Consider the following 18,992-nt stretch of genomic DNA (forward strand, 5'->3'; position numbering starts at 1 on the left):
AATCTGTTATGTTTAGAGATGTGTTGAAAAAATCTTCTCTCCATTAAACAGAAATTGGGGAAAAAATAAACTGGGGCTAATAATTCAGGGAGGCTAATAATTCTGACTTCAACTGTACATTTTTTATTTACATAGTCTGTAAAGACATTGTATACAGTAATCACTTCATTACATTTCAAATGGCATGAAAGCTCTTTGAAATGAATCTTTACTATCCCTAAATCAGGCTTGTTATTTTGTATTTTAGGCTCAATTTGATCTCTTTGTCAAATATTGCGAGTATAACCGTATTGTATTATCAGTTGGTCAAAGAGCAACAACAGTTGAGCAGCCAGCATAATGCCAGATCAGCTATAGCCAAAGGTTCAGGATCATTGAGCATACTATCCTTGACAGTTAGCATTTAGCACTTAGCATCTCACATCTCAAGTGGAAATAACACAAGATTAATGTCCCAGAATGCCTCTGACCTGCACGATCTCTAGCATTTCCTCGCGGCTGATGTAACCGTTGCCATCCAGATCGTACATGCTGAAGGCCCACTTCAGCTTCTGCTCCAGTTTTCCCCGTGACGTCACGCTCAGAGCAATGATGAACTCCCGGAAATCGATGGTCCCGTCGTTGTTGGTGTCAAACGTACGGAAGACGTGCTCGGCGAACTTCGAGGCGTCACCATACGGGAAGAAGTTGGCATAGATCTTCTTAAACTCCTCGACGTTCAAGTGTCCACTGGGACAGTCCTTCAGAAACCCCTGTTTGGAAGGAACAAGATATATTACGATTAGTTGCATGGTTCTTTATTAAAATATGACATCTAAAGTCAAATACAAGCATCCCAAGATCCCCAAACTCATAAAGCAATTCTCTTGATGATGCTGTAATTTCCTCTTAAGCCTTCATCCTTCACAATCAGCCATTTAAAAACAAATGGAAAGATGTAGTGATGCATTCGTGTCCTACTTTCAGGTTTGGACATTGTACTTCAAACATAACGTGTGTTCAAGTAATGTTTTTTATATTATTTGAACTGATTCACCATATAATTTCATAATTCTGTCTTTTTTTATATCCCCTCCAAAAAAGACAAGGCTTTGTTAGTACTAATACAACATAATGAAAAAGAAAATGATCCATTAGGTGTGCAATTATGAAATTTGTGTACTTTATGATTTTGGGTAAGTGATGGAAATGTAGATGGTTTGTTGATTTCCATGTTTGGCCTCAGACAGCCTCAGGGCCTCATGTTACAGTAGCTCAAATATACATATACATACACATACTGTACATAAACCCTTAACCTTCTTTCACAAGGGACAGTCATATCTCAGCTTGGGGAAACAACTCTGGGATGTATATTTTACTGAAAGTCATTTCCCACGACCACCACTTATGGAGATATACAGCTAATGTTACATTTGCCCCACTTTTGGGGAAGCAGTGACTGTTATTTCTCCTCAAATATAGTTACTATTCAGAAATGTTTGATGATTATATTTTTAAAATATTTCCCAAGGGATGTTTAATGGAGAGAAGATTCTGTCAAGACTTTTTAAAATCGAATAGTTTTTATAACACATTTTTTAAAAGCTAATTTCCTTATTCATGATGATAGTACAAAATATTTTACTAGTTATTTTGCATGATAGTATTCAGCTTAAAGTATAATTTAACGGCTTAATTAGGTTAAATAGGTTAACTATTGTCAAATTAGGTTAAATAAGTAGGTCACTGGACAGAGGTGGTCTGATCTGTAGCCATTAATTTTCCTTCGGCTTACTCTCAGAAGTTGCCACAGCAGAATGAACCGCCAACTATTCCAGCATATGTTTTACGCAGCAAATGCCCTTCCAACTGCAACCCATACCAGGGAAATACTCATTCACATACACACTCATACACTATGGCCAATTTAATTTATCCAAATCACCTATAGCGCATGTCTTTGGACTGTGTGGGAAACCAGAGCACCTGGAGGAAACTCATGCAAACACGGGGAGAACATGCAAACTCCACACAGAAACGCCAGCTGGTCCAGCCGGGACTCAATCCAGCAACCTTCTTGCTGTGAGGCGACAGTGTCCCTATTGCCGCCCCTGATCTGTTGCCAATTGGGAAAAAAAATTCTATAATGTTGACCTTAAAAATTATTTTTACAAATAGAAAAACTGCTTTTATTGCAGCCAAACTAAAAGAAATAAGACTTTCTCCAGAAAAAAAATAAATACTGAAATATTGTGAAATATTGTCCTTACTCTGTTGGAGACTATTTGAAAAAGAAGAAAACAAATTCACAGGATGGCTAATCATTTTGACTCACTGTGTGAAACATTTGAAAAGTGAAAAGTTCTGTAAATTGTTTGAAAATAAAAAGAGATGATGCATAAAACCATAAATCATACAGGGGTTAGAAAAGAAAACTAAATCTCATTAAAATGAATAAACTGAATTAAACATCATTAATTAGCAGATGTAATTAACCTAATTAGCAGATGTTTGTTTTTGCCTTAAACATAAACTCATTCACTTAATTTAATTATTTATTCATTAGAAAAAACTATTATATTAAGCAGTATGTGCGTCTTAATTAACCCTCTGACTGCCCCTCTATCAAACGGTTGACCATGTTTTTACTGTTTTAATTAATGACTGTTAAAGTAATTTAAAGAATGACTGTTTTAAACAATGGTTTACACACACGGCATTGTTGGTCTACAAAAAAAAAATCTAACATAATCCTGTTGCACTATTACACTTGTTTTCTTGTTGTTGTTTTTTTTTACAATAAAACCAAAATCATGTTAAATAAAATCTTAAATGTTTTATGACATACTTAAAAAGGCGAATTAGCACTCAAAAACGTTTTACTTAAAAAAAAAATAAATAAAAAATTGGTCTTACACTTAATATTTTCATAAGAACCGACATATCAACTATTTGGTAGAGTTTGATATTTTAGAAATTATGGGATGTGTTGAAAAAAAATGCATTGAGTGTGTTAACTAGCGACATTAGGAGTTAAGAAATGCAATCCAAAAAATGTTTTCTTGATAGGGTAGGTAATGGATTAAAGAATGTTGAAAATTACTGGCACCTAAACTATGAATGTTACTGAACTAATTAAGGCTCAATCCCAATTCTATTTTTGTACCTGTACCTCTAAATTTTCTTACCTCTTTGTTTCGAGTGTGCTCCTGAAAAATCTCAGCTTTAAGGGTTATCTAGCCTTTCCCCTTAGCCCTATATCTTCAAAGAGAATTGGGACAACTCTACCGCTTCACATGAATGTGCAAAATGAGGGGTAGGGGTAAAGGGGCCATGAAACCCCCCTCTTTCGATTCAAGTCTACCTCTGAAAATTTAAAAAAAATGCTCCGAGATGGGTGTGGAGCTCTGCGAGCAGAGGGAGGAGTGGGCGTGGCTGGCAGAGCGGGAGAAAAAGAGGGGAGCGATCAACTGTTGTCTGTAATCTGGAGGATTTAAAAAATAGGTGAACACAGCAGCGCAGTAGGCCAAAGTCTGCCATTCTCTGATTCTCGTACGGCTTTCTCGATAAAAATGCTTGCTGCAAATCAATAGCTTTGGTGTATCTGCCCAGACAGAATCGTGCGGAAAAAAATGCAACAAACTCTGTTGATCATGGAAACAAACACATACAAGCCTTCGTGGACGACTATATACCTGTGCACGGACGCGGTCTCACCCAGTCATTGGATCTCACAGCTTTGCAGGTCTGACTTGCCTTCAAAAAGCATGTGCTCTTCTGAATAATTAAGAAGCAGAGTCTTATAGGATAAGAAAACTCCGTTATGAATAATAATGAGAAACCGCCGCGTCATCACTCTACTAGTAGCTACATGTAGCTCGTGCTACATCACCGATTTTGATCCTGCCCCAAAAAATTATTTTAAACCCAGAAAATGGAATTAGCTAACAAAAATGATCCCGTTTTCTCCACAATTAAAGCTGACAGATGCTAATGTTGTCTCAACTTATGCTCAACACACACAAATCTGTTAAAATCTCAAAAAAGTACTCCAGGGTTTCTTGAACCTTTAATACACATTCAAAACGAAAACTAAAAAGTGTCTCATACAGATGTAACTTGCACTGTAAAAAATGCAGGGTTCCACACATTTCCTTCATATTGTTCTAACACAAATCGATTAATTTAACTTAATTTTTTTTTATTTAGTTGTCCAAAAAAAAAACCCAGGAATTGTGTTGATTCAGCTCATTTAAATAAGTAAATGCAAACACGCAAGCAGACATCCTGCAGCACAATTCACGGAAATGACACAATCGGAAACACAGCTGAAAGCGGCCATCATACAGGTATAGTTTCTGGAGGAGTTGATGAGCTCACAGAGCTAGATGCACCTCTGAAAGGATCTAGTGAACTCAGACATGACGCCGAATGAATATAAGCTATTTTTCAGCCTTCCTAAAGCATATAAACACAGCTATTCATTCAATAAAATCCACGTCAGCCATTTAGCAACGAAGCTAGAGTCACTGGTCAGACAGAACCCCTGCCCATGACGGGAATCCGCATTTGTTGTGAAGTGAATTTCATGTGCAAATGAAGGGAATTTGACACACATTTCCTTCATTTTTTCCTAACAGAAATCGATTAAGTTGAATAAGTCGATTAAGATTAAATTGTTTTTTTTTTTCAAATTTAAGCGGATTGAACATGAAACAATTAAGTTGTCCCAAAAAAGCCGCAAGAATCGTGTTGATTCAACTCATTTTAAATAAATAGTTTGAACAATCAGGAAAAAAACAAACATTTTTTAGTGTGTTTTGTTGATTTGTAAATAATTCAAAATTCAAACTTGTTCCCACGTAAGATCCCATGTTTCTCAATATGTTCTCACCTTGTACCATTCCTGCAGCTCGTGGTCAGTGAACTCTGTGTTCTCCCTCAGGTCCTGTAGCATCTCGGGCCTGAGTTTGCTGTTCTGTTTTCCCATGATGATACGTCTCTGTGCTCGCAGTGACAACACCAAGGCCCCAGGTCAAACCTGTCCACAAAAATGACATAAGAGCCAATGAGGTGAGACCTGGAAACATTTCACAGCAGGAGACAAGTTCAAGTGATAAGACAGAGTTTTAGTTATGAGGCCAGGGCTCAAGTGATTAGGCACAGCAAACATGAAATTTCAGCTAATTAAGAACCGTAGTCTTCTTCCAAATCATAACAAGTGTGTCTGAACTCTCTTGCTACCGGTGTACCACCCATCAGGGCTCAGTGTACTCTAATGTCTCCCCTGACATTACATGGATAATTAGAGCCAATGTGTTTGTGTGTCCGTATATGTGCGTTTGAACATATCCATTAGTGAATGAACAGCACCCTTCTGAGCTGACTCATTCTCACTTCCTGCGCTCTGATAAAAATACATAAACTGCCTGTACGCCGGCTGTTCATAATAGGAAATGTACAAATTAATCGGTCCAAATGTGCGGCAGAAAAACAGCCGTTCTCTCTTGATGTTTCGTTAACATAGTTAGCTACCTGCGCTAATTAATAACAGAGCCGCCTACAATTACTGCGATCTGAAGCCAAACAGTGAACCGTGGTAAAAACACTGGAGGAGGATGACTGCACACAAACAAGACTCTCTGAGATGTATGAAAGCATCCAGCAATGAACACTAGAAACATTTATCTCAAACGCACAGGGAGCGCTAGGAGCTCAATGAAGAGCGATTATCTGACAGTACGAGACTGAGCTAGAGTTTAAGCTAAATTACCTTACATAAGCATTGAGAAAAAAGAACATCCTCCAAACTGTATCACTTTCAGGGATGCTAATTTTTTTTTGCGCGATTATGGATGATAGCAGCCTGTCTGATTTGATTTTCCAACCCCATGCTGAGTGTGTGTGCTCTCTGGAGAGAAATAATTCCCGGTGGAGAGGGATGAGATGAGGAAAACCTAATTTAAAGCTACTTTTTAGCTCTCCAGATGCATTATCTGGGGGAGGAGTCCGTATTTTTTTATGAAATGACACAGATCAAGTTTATTTGAGTCCAGGGGTGGGGCTAAGGTCGGGTTTGCAATAAAAACTGCCAATAAAAAAGTCACTTTCAGCTGCATTTAGAAGAGACATGCTGAGAAAAAAGATTTTACAAGTCTCTGGTGGCCTACAATGTGTCTGTGAAGTTCTAGCTCAAAATACCTCACTGTTTATTTATTGTACCAAACTTTAAATGCCTCTTTTGAGCTGCATGCACTGCTTTTAATGAGCGCACCTAACCCCGGCCCTAACCCTACCCTTTACAGTGATGTCACTAGCTCCATTGAGTGCATTGTGTCTGACATTGCATGTCTGAGACTGAATGTCTCAGCTTGCATTTGTAAAAGTCTGCAGTCAGATGCTATTGGCTTTTTTGAGTGCAAGCAAAAACACAATTTGCTCATATGTGTCTCTTTAAATGTAAATTAGCCGTTGTTCGACGCCCCTTTTTCAGACAGGTGTGATGGTGCGTTCACACCAGACACGGATAAAGCGTCAAGCGCTAGTGATTTACATGTTAAGTCTATGCAGAGATGCAAACAGACATCCTGCAGAGCGATTCGCGCGAATGACGTGATCGGAAGCACGGCTGAAAGCCTCCATCATACATGTATAGTTTCTGGAGGAGTTGATGAACTCACAGAGCTAGGTGCATACTGAAAGGATCTAGTGGACTTAGACACGGCGCCGAATAAATATACGCTGTTTTTCAGCATTCCTAAAGCACATAAACACAGCTATTCTCTCAATAAAATCCATGTTAGCAATTTAGCAAACAGAAGCGAAAAGCGTTTTAAAACGAAAACGTATTAGTGTAAACGAGGCCTAAGTCAACAACAAACAAAACATCTGAACGCAGTTCTTTATACTCAGGATACATGTTTAAAAAAGTTTTGTTGTGTCAACTATTAAATGCACATAAATATACATTACAGCATGCACGCAAAACTAAGCAAAAATAAATTTGCTAAATGTTGGCAAGGGCTGTGAATATAAGTAGTTTGTGGTAAATAGTTCTTTACCAGTATATTACATCTGTGTGTGATTCCTGGACATACTTTGAAAAAAAATTATTTTTTTTGCTTGTTTATGTTGCTGGTTTTTATCATATGATGCAAGTAAGTTAAGTCCGAAATGTCTTTGGACCCCAGTAACCTTCAGTGTATATCAGTGTAAAGTAGTTCTTAAAAATATCAAAACAAATTTAAGTCAAATAAGTTTGAAATGACATTAGGAAATATAAAAGAGGAAAAATAATATCTTTACACAATTTATAAATATTTACTTAATTGTAGTACCAGTAGGCTTTTTATTCATAGTCGTTCATATATTTTATTTAGTCATAACTAAATCATTACTATCATAATAGTTAATAATATTTAAAATCACAATTATAGGAAGTTTGACATTACACTATTTATTTGAAATCACAATAACAATGTACACTACCTGACAAAAGTCTTGTCGCCAATCCTTGTTGTAAGAGCAACAAATAATTAAAAAATAATTGAAAAAGTGGCAATAGGTAGATTTTTCAGATGAATCATCTGTTGAACTGCATCCTAATTATTACAAATACTGCAGAAGACCTATAGGAACCAGCATGGACCCAACATTCTCACAGAAAACAGTCAAGTTTGGTGACAGAAAAGTCATGGTCTGGGGTTATAGTCAGCATGGTGTGCGAGAGATCTGCAGAGTGGATGGCAACATCAACAACCTGAGGTATCAAGACATTTGTGCTGCCTATTACATTACAAACCACAGGAGAGGGCAAATTCTACAGCAGGATAGCACTCCTCAAGAGTCAAGATGCTCCAGGATTGGCCAGCCCTGTCACCAGGTAAGAACATTATTGAGTATGTCTGGAGTAAGATGAAGGGGGAGGCATTGAAGATCAATCCTAAGAATCTTGATGAACTCTGGGAGTCCTGCACGAACGCTTTCTTTGCCATTCCAGATGACATTTAATAATCATAATAATGAATTATTAATAAATTGTTTGAGTCACTGCAGAGATGTATGGATGCAGTCCTCCAAGCTAATGGGAGTCATACACAATATTAATTATTTTTCCACTGCACCATGACTTTATATTCTATACTCTACATTATTTCTGTTATGTGACAAGACTTTTGTCTAAGCAAAGTCAGATCTTACTGTCCTAAACCAATAATTAAAAATCAAGACATGATCATATTTTATTTTGGTAAAATAAGCGTAATCTAGAGGCCTTTGCCTTTAATAAGCCACTTCTGATACCAACCAGATCAACCAGAAGTCAAGTTATTATTTGTTGTTACTAAAACTTGGATAGGCGACAAGACTTTTGTCAGGTGGTGTATATTAGAAAACTCCAAACTTCCTCATATCATGCAGTGCTCATACACCACCAGGATCCAAAAAGCCTTTAACCTCGGCCTAATCCTATGATTATATGTCCCGAACAATTTATGCTTATAGCTTGAGGCTGATTTACAGACTTAGCCATTTATGGTTGAAGCAAAGGCAAATGATTTAGCACAAAGATCACAACCAGGCCAATGACGGAGCGTTGGGGGGAAGGGTGAAAAATGAGGAAGAAAAATAACAACAATGGCAAGAATGCAGAGCAGGAGCTGCTTACACTGGCAGGAGGCCCAGTGATGATGAAAGAGCATCACTGTCGAGTGTTGGTGTTGGACTGACCAGCAGACGGCTCTTTGACGTGCCTGTTGTTTTCATTACGCCATCTGATTTGTGCCTCAACCAGCCCTGTGGATATTCACTGGATTTCAGCGTTTGATGTTGCGCTTTTGCTAGAGCCAGAAATCAGAGAGCCAATATTAAACTGAAACTGGAAATTGTGCCGATAACCCTTTGTATCTGGAAGCAGATACATGTTTACATGTTTTTAAAGCATTTATTGCCCCATACTGATTTGGTCACTAATATATTGTGCATCACTAATTTTTACATGTAAAAGATTTTATTTTACAGTTATAGCAAAGCTTAATTTTCAGCGTTCAGTCTGACTTATTTTGTGCCTCAACCAGTCCAGCCCTGTGGATATTTACTGGATTTCAGCAAACTGAATTTGAAGTGTAAGAAAATGTAAAGCCAATAGAAAACTGAAACTGGAAATTCAAGCGGATACCGATAACTCTTTGTATTTGGAATCTGATAACTGATATTTAGGCTAATAAATACAAATCCTGATATAGAATTTTATCAAACTTAAAAAAAGTAAACAAATACAGCAGACATCTGATTTTATTTTTTTTAATTATGGGCCAATATGGGCTGCTAATATATTGTGCAGCACTAAGTTTAATGTTTAAACCTTGAATATATTCCTGTGATGGTAAATTGTTAGTATCTATAATCCAGTCTGTCTGATTTTGTACCTCAACCATCCTGTGGATATTTACTAGATTTCAGCATTTGTAATTGATGTTGCACTTCTTGTAGAACCAGAAAACATATAGCCAACATTAAACTGAAACTGGAAAAGTGGAAAAGTTCCAAATTACCGATTTGGAAACCTTTTGTATTTGGAAACCCATAACCGATATATAGGTTATAGATAAGTACAAATCTAGATGCAAACAAATACATTGGGCAAACAATTTTATCTTAAAGCCTTTTTAAAGCATTTATTGGCCCATACCGATACAGTCACCAATATATTATGCATCACTAGTTTTTAATTGTGGAAATGTAAAATATTCCTGTGAAGATAAAGCGGAATTTTCAGCATCTTCCTCTAATCTGACTGATTTTATACATCAACCACCCTGTGGATATTTTCTGTATTTCAGAATTTGAATTTGATGTTGGTTTCTACTAGAACCAGAAAATGTAAAGGCAATAGAAATCTGAAACTGGAAATTCAAGCCGATACCGATAGCTCTTTGTATATGGAAGCCGATGTATTGGCTGATAAATATAAATCTTGATATAGATTTTTATGAGCCTGACGTAAAAAAAATGCAAACAAATATAGTGGACAAATGATATTATTTTAAAAACGTTATATTGGCCAATACCAATATGTTTGCCAATATGTTGTGCATCACGAAGGTTAATGTTTATACATTGAATATGCTCCTGTGATGTGAGCTGAATTTTTAGTATCCCTACTCCAGTCTGTCTGATTTTGTGCCTCAACTACCCTGTGGATATTTTCTGGATTTCAGCATTTGCGATTGATGTTGCACTTCTAAAACCAAGACCAATATTAAACTGAAACAGGAAAAATGGACCATTACCAATAACATTTTGCATTTGGAAACAGATAACCGTTATATACAGCAGAGAAAATAAGCATTGAACACGTCATGTTTTTTTTCCTGGGAATAAGCTGTTGACATGAAATTGAACCAGATTTTAATAAAACCCAAACAATACAAACATAAAAATAAAACTAAACTAAAAATCTAAAAAAAAGAGTTGTGTAATAACAATGAAATGACGCAAGGAGAAAGTTCTGAATTACTGAAACATACTTAATACTTTACATAAAAGGCTTTTTTGGTGATGGCAGCTAAAAGATGCCTCTCATATGGAGAATGAAGTCGCATAAATTGTTCATTGTGTGAGTTTTTCACAGACTTCAACAGAGTTTAAAAATCATGATGGTTCTGTGGGTCTCCTTTATCAAATCTGATCTTTAATTTGTATTTTCTATTGGATTCAAGTGAGGTGATTGGCTGGTCCATTCTACGGCTTTATTTTCTTTCTCTGAAAGCATTTGATAGTTTGCTTGTCTGTGTTCTGGATCATTGTCTTGCTGAAATGTCCATCCCGGTTTCATCTTCGTAATCCTGATAATGTACAGTAGATGTTAGACTGAAGCAGCTAATATTCATTTACAATGACGAAGGGCAGAGGGTTGCTGAAGAACTACTGAGAGATTTCAGCTGCTGTCTGGGCTTTCACTGCCTTTCTACGCCTCCCTTTCTTCATGTGTTCAATAATTTTTCCCTGCTTTATGTCATTTTATTATGCATTACTTAATTTGCAAACAATTCTTTGGTTGTTACCAACATCCGGAGAAAATTTCAAGTCAAAGGCATTTTTATAAATATGTTTTCTGAGAAAAATGGTGACGTGAATTCTTCCTGCTGTAAGTTATAGATAACTGCAAATCTTGATGCAAACAAATACATAGGACAAAATAAAAAAAGCCTTTATAAAGATACACTGATATGGTCTCCAATATATTATGCATCACTAATTTGAAAGTGTGGAAATGTAATACATTCCTCTGATGATAAAGCTGAATTTTCAGCATCTTACTTCAGTTCGACTGATTGTCTGCCTCAACCAGCCCTGTGGATATTTACTGGATTTCAGCCTTTGGATTCAGTTTGATGTTGCGCTTCTACTAGAACCAAAAAAAGGAATATAAAACTGCAGGCTGCAGCAACCGTGTCTGCATCAGTGACTGGAAAAACTCCAACTGGGTAGCAGTGCAATGTCAAGCAACATGTCTCTCTCAGTGAAGCAGACACCTTGCTGATATACTGGAAGGAGTGCCGTTCCCCAGGGCTTGAATGTCATCACTCACACTGAGACATGCCACGATAGTTTTAACACTCTACATTCATTAGACTTTATAAAGGACGGCTGATCCAAGCCTGGCTTTAAAAAAACAGTGCCCTTAGCTCCAGCCAAGAAGAGTGGAACAAAAGACATCTGGAGGAAGACGAGGACAATATATAAAGAACCAAGTGACTTCATCCACTTGCTTTTTCTCACATAACTGTTCCAATCCCAGAGGGAAATCACATCTTTCAAATATCTTGTTTCATGAAGGAGGTTAAATTTCCTGCTTCATAGAACTCTACCCAGCGACAAACACTAATAGTCTCCTCTGGGGTTTTAAAGTTCTTATACTATGCTTAGATTAGTCAACAAAGAGTTCAATCAAAACGGTATTTAGTGCTATTTACAATGCCATCATGGCATACACCGTTAAAAAGTTTGGGGTTGTTAAGATTTTGAAATTATTTAAATAATTATTCTCACCAAGGCAACATTTAATTAGCTAAAATACAGGAGTATTATAAAATAATGTTACCATTTATTAACAATTTAAAGTCAATTAGTCATGTAATTAATAATGATGATAATTCCTTACATTTTTAGATGCATTTTTGCGCTTTTCTGGACACTCAAAGCACTTTAAGCGATTTTTGGGGGGAATCTCCTCATCCATCATTAGTGTGCAGCATCCATCTGAATGACGCAATGTCAGCCATAATGCGCCAGACCATACACCACACACCAGCTGATTGGTGGAGAGGAGAAGGATAAAGCCAATTATGATATGGCCCAGCAGGAACAGGAGGTCAACATGATGTCAGATTGATGTTGCACCCCGAAGCCTTGGGACGTTGCATTTTGTTTGGGAATGAAAATCAGGTTGACATCAGAACCCAATGTTACGCTGACATCAATGTCCAATGTCAGACAGATGGTGCATTTTGGTTACTTTCCAACACAATCTAAAAACAACAACATCTAATGATGTTACAGCTTGACGTTGTGTGGATGTTATCACTATGATGTCTATCAGACGTTGGATTTTGGTTGCCATACATGATGAGTAAATGTCAGTATTTGAGGTCAATATGATGTTAGTTTAAGATGTTATCTTCCAAATGACGTTGTCCTTATACATTGGCGACCTAAATCCAACCTAATATTAACATCTTACGATGTTGTATGTTTGCTGGGGTGGATGGTTAGGAGGCCATGATGAACATAGGGCAAATTTGGCCAGGAATCCAGGGTTAAACCCCTACCCTTTTTTTTTCGAAGAACATCCTAGGATTTTTAATGACCTCGTTTTAGGGTCTCATCCAAAAGACGGAGCTCACTGAGCAGTATAGAGTCCCATACTCTAGGCCCCACACATACCGCAGGTTGAGCACCCCCTGCTGTGAGAGTTGCAGAGAGCTAGCTGCCGACAAATGTCTTGATATTTCGGGCCGATAACCGTTTACTCTTGCATTTGGAAGTTGATAACCAACATATAGGCTGATAAATTTTGCTATATTTTTTCTGAACCACTAAAAAATGTAATCTAATAACGTGGACGACTGCATTTATTCAATATTATTTACAGCAGAGTACTACGAAAACTTCCTGTCAAGTAAACATGTAGATCTTTTTTGTCATGTCATGCTAAAGGCACCAATTAAACCAGCAGAAAAAAATCAAGCATTTATAGGCTGATAATACATTTATGGGTCGATAATAGCAACATTAAAAACTAAGCACTACTGACCCATACCGATATGGTTGCCAACATATCAGCACCACAAATTTTAATGTTCCAAATCTGATGACAAAGCTTAATTTTCAGTAATTACTCCTCAAGATCAAACGAAATTTCTTCTTATTTAAACATTCATTCATTTTCCAACGTCTTAGTCCCTTATTTATCAGGCAACCCAGGCTCATTCTGAAAACGTAGTCCCGTGTACGTTTCTGGAGACAGCAAAATACGTCCCGAGAAGTACGTATTTTTGCAGTTTTTGTTTTCGCGAATCCACGAGAGGCCGCTGTGTGCGATTTTCCGCTTCTCAAATGTCTCTCGTGAGTGCCGTTCGCACCCGCGCTGTTCTCGCGTAACCCACCAGAGTCAGATTTTTTTACCACGTTTTCGGATTTTACCACATTCTCACCCTGTTATGAAGTTGTTCACATTATTTCTTGGATTCTGTTTTTGTCTTACCTGATTTCTGGAACCGCTCTTCCCCGGACTCGAACCTGGTCGTCGTCGTCGTGGTCAGCTCCTCTCTGCATCTCAAGTCCGCCGACGTACAGGACGAGCTAACCGGACAAACTGGTTGCGGCAGGAAAGCCCTCCACACGAAGGTAAGAGGTCAGCCGGTAAGCGCTAAAAGGAATGGTGTCATACCGCCCCGTAGCGTTCGCTTAAAAAATTAAATACAGCCATAAGTACCTCCGGCTACATAACTCGCAGTCTCCAGAAACGTCCACTGGACTACGTTTTCAGAATGAGCCTGGGTTGTTATCAGGGGTTGCCACAGCGGAATGAACCACCAACTATTTTAACTTTCCAGCCACAACTAAGTACTCGGAAACACTCATATACACCCATTCACACACACACTCATACACTATGGCCAATTTTGTTTACCTAATTTACCTATCCTGCATGTCTTTGGACTGTGGGGGAAACCAGAGCACCTGGAGGAAACACACACAAACACGAGGCGAACATGCAAACTCCACACAGAAGTGCCAACTGACTCAGCCGAGACTTAAGCCAGCAAACTTCTTGCTGTGAGGCGACAGTGCTAACCACTGAGCCACAGTGCTGCCCATTATTAAAACAGTAGCAATTTTTTAGGTTTCTCTGATGAACACATTCAAAAGACAGCATTTATTTGAAACACAAATCTTCCGTGCACTTATAAAAGTCTTTATGGAATAAAGCACGGTGATAAATTCCTTCTCAGTAATGCCAAGGCAAGTGTATGAACAAAGTAAATGTGATCATTTACATGTCTCCTGAGTTATGAACCTCTGAACAATAAAGAGTTCTGTTGGAAAAGTCTGCAAACACAAAAGTGCACAAAGAAGGAAATCACAAACAGAGCTTGTTTATGACATCGAAGTGGGACAAGAGCTTTTGAAAACCCCTGATGACAGCAGATTCAAGAATGTAAGATACGGCAAACCAGGTTTGCTCACAAACCCCCACAAAACCTCAAACAGAATTTCTCCTTTTCTTGTTCTGTGCAGTTTCTCTTATTCCTCCCCCTGGATGTTTGGGCTTAAGGGGTAATCCTCTCTCTCTCTCTCCAGTGTCCCACATGTGTTAGTGGTTGTTCTGACTGTTAAAATCCAGGACAGCCTTCCCATCCCATGCTACAGACAGCTGTTCCTCTCTCCTATGTGGGTCAGCAACATCTGGACTGCTAATCCAGCTGTAGAGAAATGGATGAAGGGGAGAGTGACGCCGCGCTCACCGGGAAAAAGACGGAGGTGAAAACTCACCAAAAACAATTCTGCACAATTCTGCATCTGCACCACCAAGTGTCAGTGTAGTCCCAACTGCAGTATCAAATAGCAACTCAACCAGAGGCTGTGAAATGTTGTGACATTTCATATGTAGTTTTGCTGTAAGTGATGACATTCAATTCAATTCACCTTTATTTGTAAAGCGCTTTTTCAATGTAGATTGTGTCAAAGCAGCTTCACATGAAAGGTCAAAGTAAATTGAATCCGTGTCAGTTCAGTTTCAGTGTTTAAGTTCAGTTCAGTTTAGCTCAGATCAGTGTGGTTTAATAATCACTACTGAGAGTCCAAACACTGAAGAGCAAATCCAACGATGCGCAGCTCTACAGATCCCGAACCATGCAAGCCATGGTTCCATAATGGAGTGCACATAGATGCGCCTGGATCAATCAAATGTGCCATCTACATATAGATATCTATGGTCAGATGATATAAACAAAAAAGTGTGTTAAAGAGCCCCTACAATGGGTTTTTGAAAATGACCTGTAGTTGACACATGTAGAGTGTAACACAGCCCTAAGTGAAGTGAAATATCCAGCTAAGGCTTAAATCTGAAAGTGCACAGTGTTTTAAACTATTGATTCATTTATAAAAGAGTCTACTCATCATGCTTCAAATGAATCGTCTTGATAAAGAGTCTTTAGCCGTTTCAACGTGACGTTGATACGAAACCCCGCTCAATTGTTGCACACGCAAACTCTGAACTATTGAAACCTGCAGCCCCACCCACAAACACTGTAGCAGATCCCGGTTGAATCAAGTCATGGAGACGCTGTGCTGAGCTGGATATTATTGGAAGTGTGAGGGAAAGTTAGTGTTATTTTCAGGGGGTTACAAGTACAACACTGTACAAAGTGAGCTATTGAGCAAACTGACCACGCCAGAAGTGTTGTCCATATGTATATGTATATTTGAAGCACATGATCCCAAAGAGGTTGTGTTAAGAATAGTTTCACCTATTGTTATTTTTTAGCTTACAGAAGAGTACTGAGTGCGACATGGTGGCACTCAGGTGAATTGGACAGTACTGTATTGGTCGTAGTGTATGAATGTGTGTGTGAATGCAAGAGCGTATGGGTGTTTCCCAGTACTGGGTTGTGGCTGGAAGGGTATCCACTGCGTAAAACATATGCCAGAATAGTTAGAGGTTCATCCCACTGTGGCGACCCCTGATAAATAAGGGACTAAGCTGAAGGAAAATGTATGAATGAATGAAGATTCTTCACATAAACAATGGAAATGAAAGGTCAATTCAGAGGAAGGCTAGAGGGTTTTAAAGCAGGATTGTCCAAACTTGTTCCTGTAGGGCCAATGTTTAGTTTCAAAACTATTTATACACAGCTGAACCATTGAATCAAGGTCTTCGAATTCAGTAGGAACTTGCCGGCAAGTGTGTTGGAGCTGCTTGAAGTGTATTCAGGAGGAGGACTAGAAACCCTTGGCTTGAGGTACCATCTGAGATTGGGCTTTATGCTGCATTCCATTCTGAAGGGCTCATCTCTATGCACTAATCCGTTTTAAGGGTTTACCCTCCAGAATGAGAGATTTGAAGGGATAAATGGTGTAGGGAACCAAAAGACTGTTTATTGGAACACACTTATACGTCATCTAATAATCAAACATGCGCAAAGACTCATGGGAGAAGAAAGGATCCATCACTTGTATCCTTCAAAATACGTCATTACAAAGGATTCTTGTGGCCAGTTTTGAGCAATTCGGTTTGGAATGACGCTTCAATATAAGAATGTTCTTAATCCTAAATGACATTCAGAGGCAGATTTCCTTTGTTTGTCCCATTTAACTATGAATGACGACATGTTGACCATTCCAAGTTTGCTGCCACATTGATGTGTGAGCATATATATCTAAAATCAGTCAAATATGAACCAAAAATAAGCACTGACAAGAAAGAGTTGAGTCCAATCTGTACATTTATGCTGCCTTCCATTTTAAGGGGTTCATTCCTATTCCTTGATCCTTTCGAAGGGTTTCACTCCCAGTTTAAGAGCTTCGAAGGGATGAAGGGTGCAGCAGACAGCTGAAACATGTATGTGCATTATAAATTAAACATGAGCAAAGAACCATGGCAGAGAAAATTGTCCATCAATGGTCGAGTTTATGAAGCGTCTGGTTTTAAACACTTCAGTTAGTAAAGATCATTCAATAATGCCCCTACCATATCATTGACTCCAATGTTATGTTCAAACAGAGATTTTTACATTAGATGTTGCTTACATTTGTGTTGCCTATTAGATGGAATGTGCAGTGGAGGACTGGCCATACAGAGCCCAAGATATATACACATACATGCACTGTTGTTATCAGGCACCCTTGTAAGTAACTTCAAAAACTAGCCGTTACTTCACTTAACCGACATTAATACAAGTTTCTGGCACCGCAGCATCTTGTTATCATATTTCATTTACATTGTTTGCTGATTTTATTCACCACAACTAGCATAAGCCTAGAATTTAGTGCAAGTTGGTGCTACTTTTCTTTATGGTGAATGCAGTAAGTGACTGTATTATCCAACATAGGCTCATTTTGAAAAACGTAGCCCTACAGACGTTTCTGGAGATCCGTATGGCTGCATTTAATTTTTTTTTAATGAACGCTACGGGGCGGTGTGACAACGTTCCTTTTCTGGCTATCAGCTGACCTCTTACCTTCGTATGGACGGTATTCCGACTACGACCAGTTTGTCCGGTTAGCACACCATGGACGTCGGCGGACTTGAGACGACGGGGTTCAAGTCAGGTGAAGAGCCGTTCCAGAAAGCAGGTAAGACAAAAACAGAATCCAAAAAATAAAACAAACAAGTAAATAGCAGGGTGTGAATGTGGTAAAATCTGAAATCTGGAAGTCTGGAAACCTTTTGGATTGCTTTTGAAACGTGTTGGTTTGGTTTAGGGGAGTGGGTGGGCGGGTAAATCGATAAAACTGGTTGGGTTTAGGAAAGGGGGAGGGTTGGTCAGTCGATCGTTCACTCAGTCTGTCAAAAAGTCAGTCGACAGCAGCCTCAAGGAGGTTTACGCAAGAACAGCAGGCACGAATGACACTCGCGAGGGAAATTTGAGATCTCAAAAAACGTCCACAGCGGCCTCTCGTGGATTCGCGAAAACAAAAACTGCAGAAAAACGTGCCGCTGGGACAGATTTCGCGGTCTCCAGAAATGTCTGTAGAGGTACGTTTTCAGAATGAGCCTAGGTTGATATTATCATCAATAACAATACTTGTTGAGTACAAAAGTTCGTAACATACAAAATAGTAAAAAACGAAATCTTACCTATGAAATGTTCTGCCTTTATGCTTTGTTTATTGTTTGCTTATTACTACACCCGTACACAGCGCAAAGGTCCAGCATCTTCAGATAGGCTTTGGTCTTGACTAACTGTGGTTGAATGACATTTGTCATGGGAGCACTGTACAAATATGCCTGCAGTATTGATGCATGCTCAGGGTCTGTGTGCGATATCTAGTGTATTAACCTATGATGCTCAAAGGCAGATTTAAATGCAGTTTTAATATAAATAATTGATGCATCAAAGCAATAGCTCACCCAAAAAATGAAGTTTCCTTTGTTCAGTTAAACACAAATGAAGAAATTTTAAAGAATGTTGAAAACTGGTAAGCATTGACATCCAAGAAAAATTATTAGTTATTACTTCCCAACATTCTTAGTTTCCAATATCCAACATTCTTCTAACATAACCAACATGGTTATTAGTTTCCAACATTCTTCCTATATCATCAAGTATACTCTTAAAACTCACACTGGTTTGAAACGATCGAGTCAAGTACGATGACAGAATTGTTCATTTTTTTGAATTAACTATACCTTAAAGTGTTCATTTCATTGCAGGTGGTTAGTGTACCGCATTCAAAAGTGCCGCAACTGTTCAATGAAATCACCCCAAAGTTGTTGTTGTTGT

The 18,992-nt window shown here is 38.4% G+C and overlaps 1 protein-coding gene across 1 annotated transcript in view; it reads right to left on the reverse strand.

The window, feature by feature from the left end:
- Positions 1 to 18,992, reverse strand: part of hpca (hippocalcin) — a 95,888-nt gene that overhangs the window by 12,320 nt on the left and 64,576 nt on the right. Inside the window, exons 2-3 of the mRNA XM_056479535.1 lie at positions 4,877 to 5,023; positions 471 to 752 (exon numbers count right to left, since the gene is read on the reverse strand). Coding sequence (XP_056335510.1) covers positions 471 to 752; positions 4,877 to 4,972 — 378 coding nt within the window. The 5' untranslated portion in view covers positions 4,973 to 5,023. The remainder of the gene's footprint in view (positions 1 to 470; positions 753 to 4,876; positions 5,024 to 18,992) is intronic.

Source organism: Danio aesculapii, chromosome 19, assembly GCF_903798145.1.
Source record: "Danio aesculapii chromosome 19, fDanAes4.1, whole genome shotgun sequence".
NCBI lineage: Eukaryota > Metazoa > Chordata > Actinopteri > Cypriniformes > Danionidae > Danio > Danio aesculapii.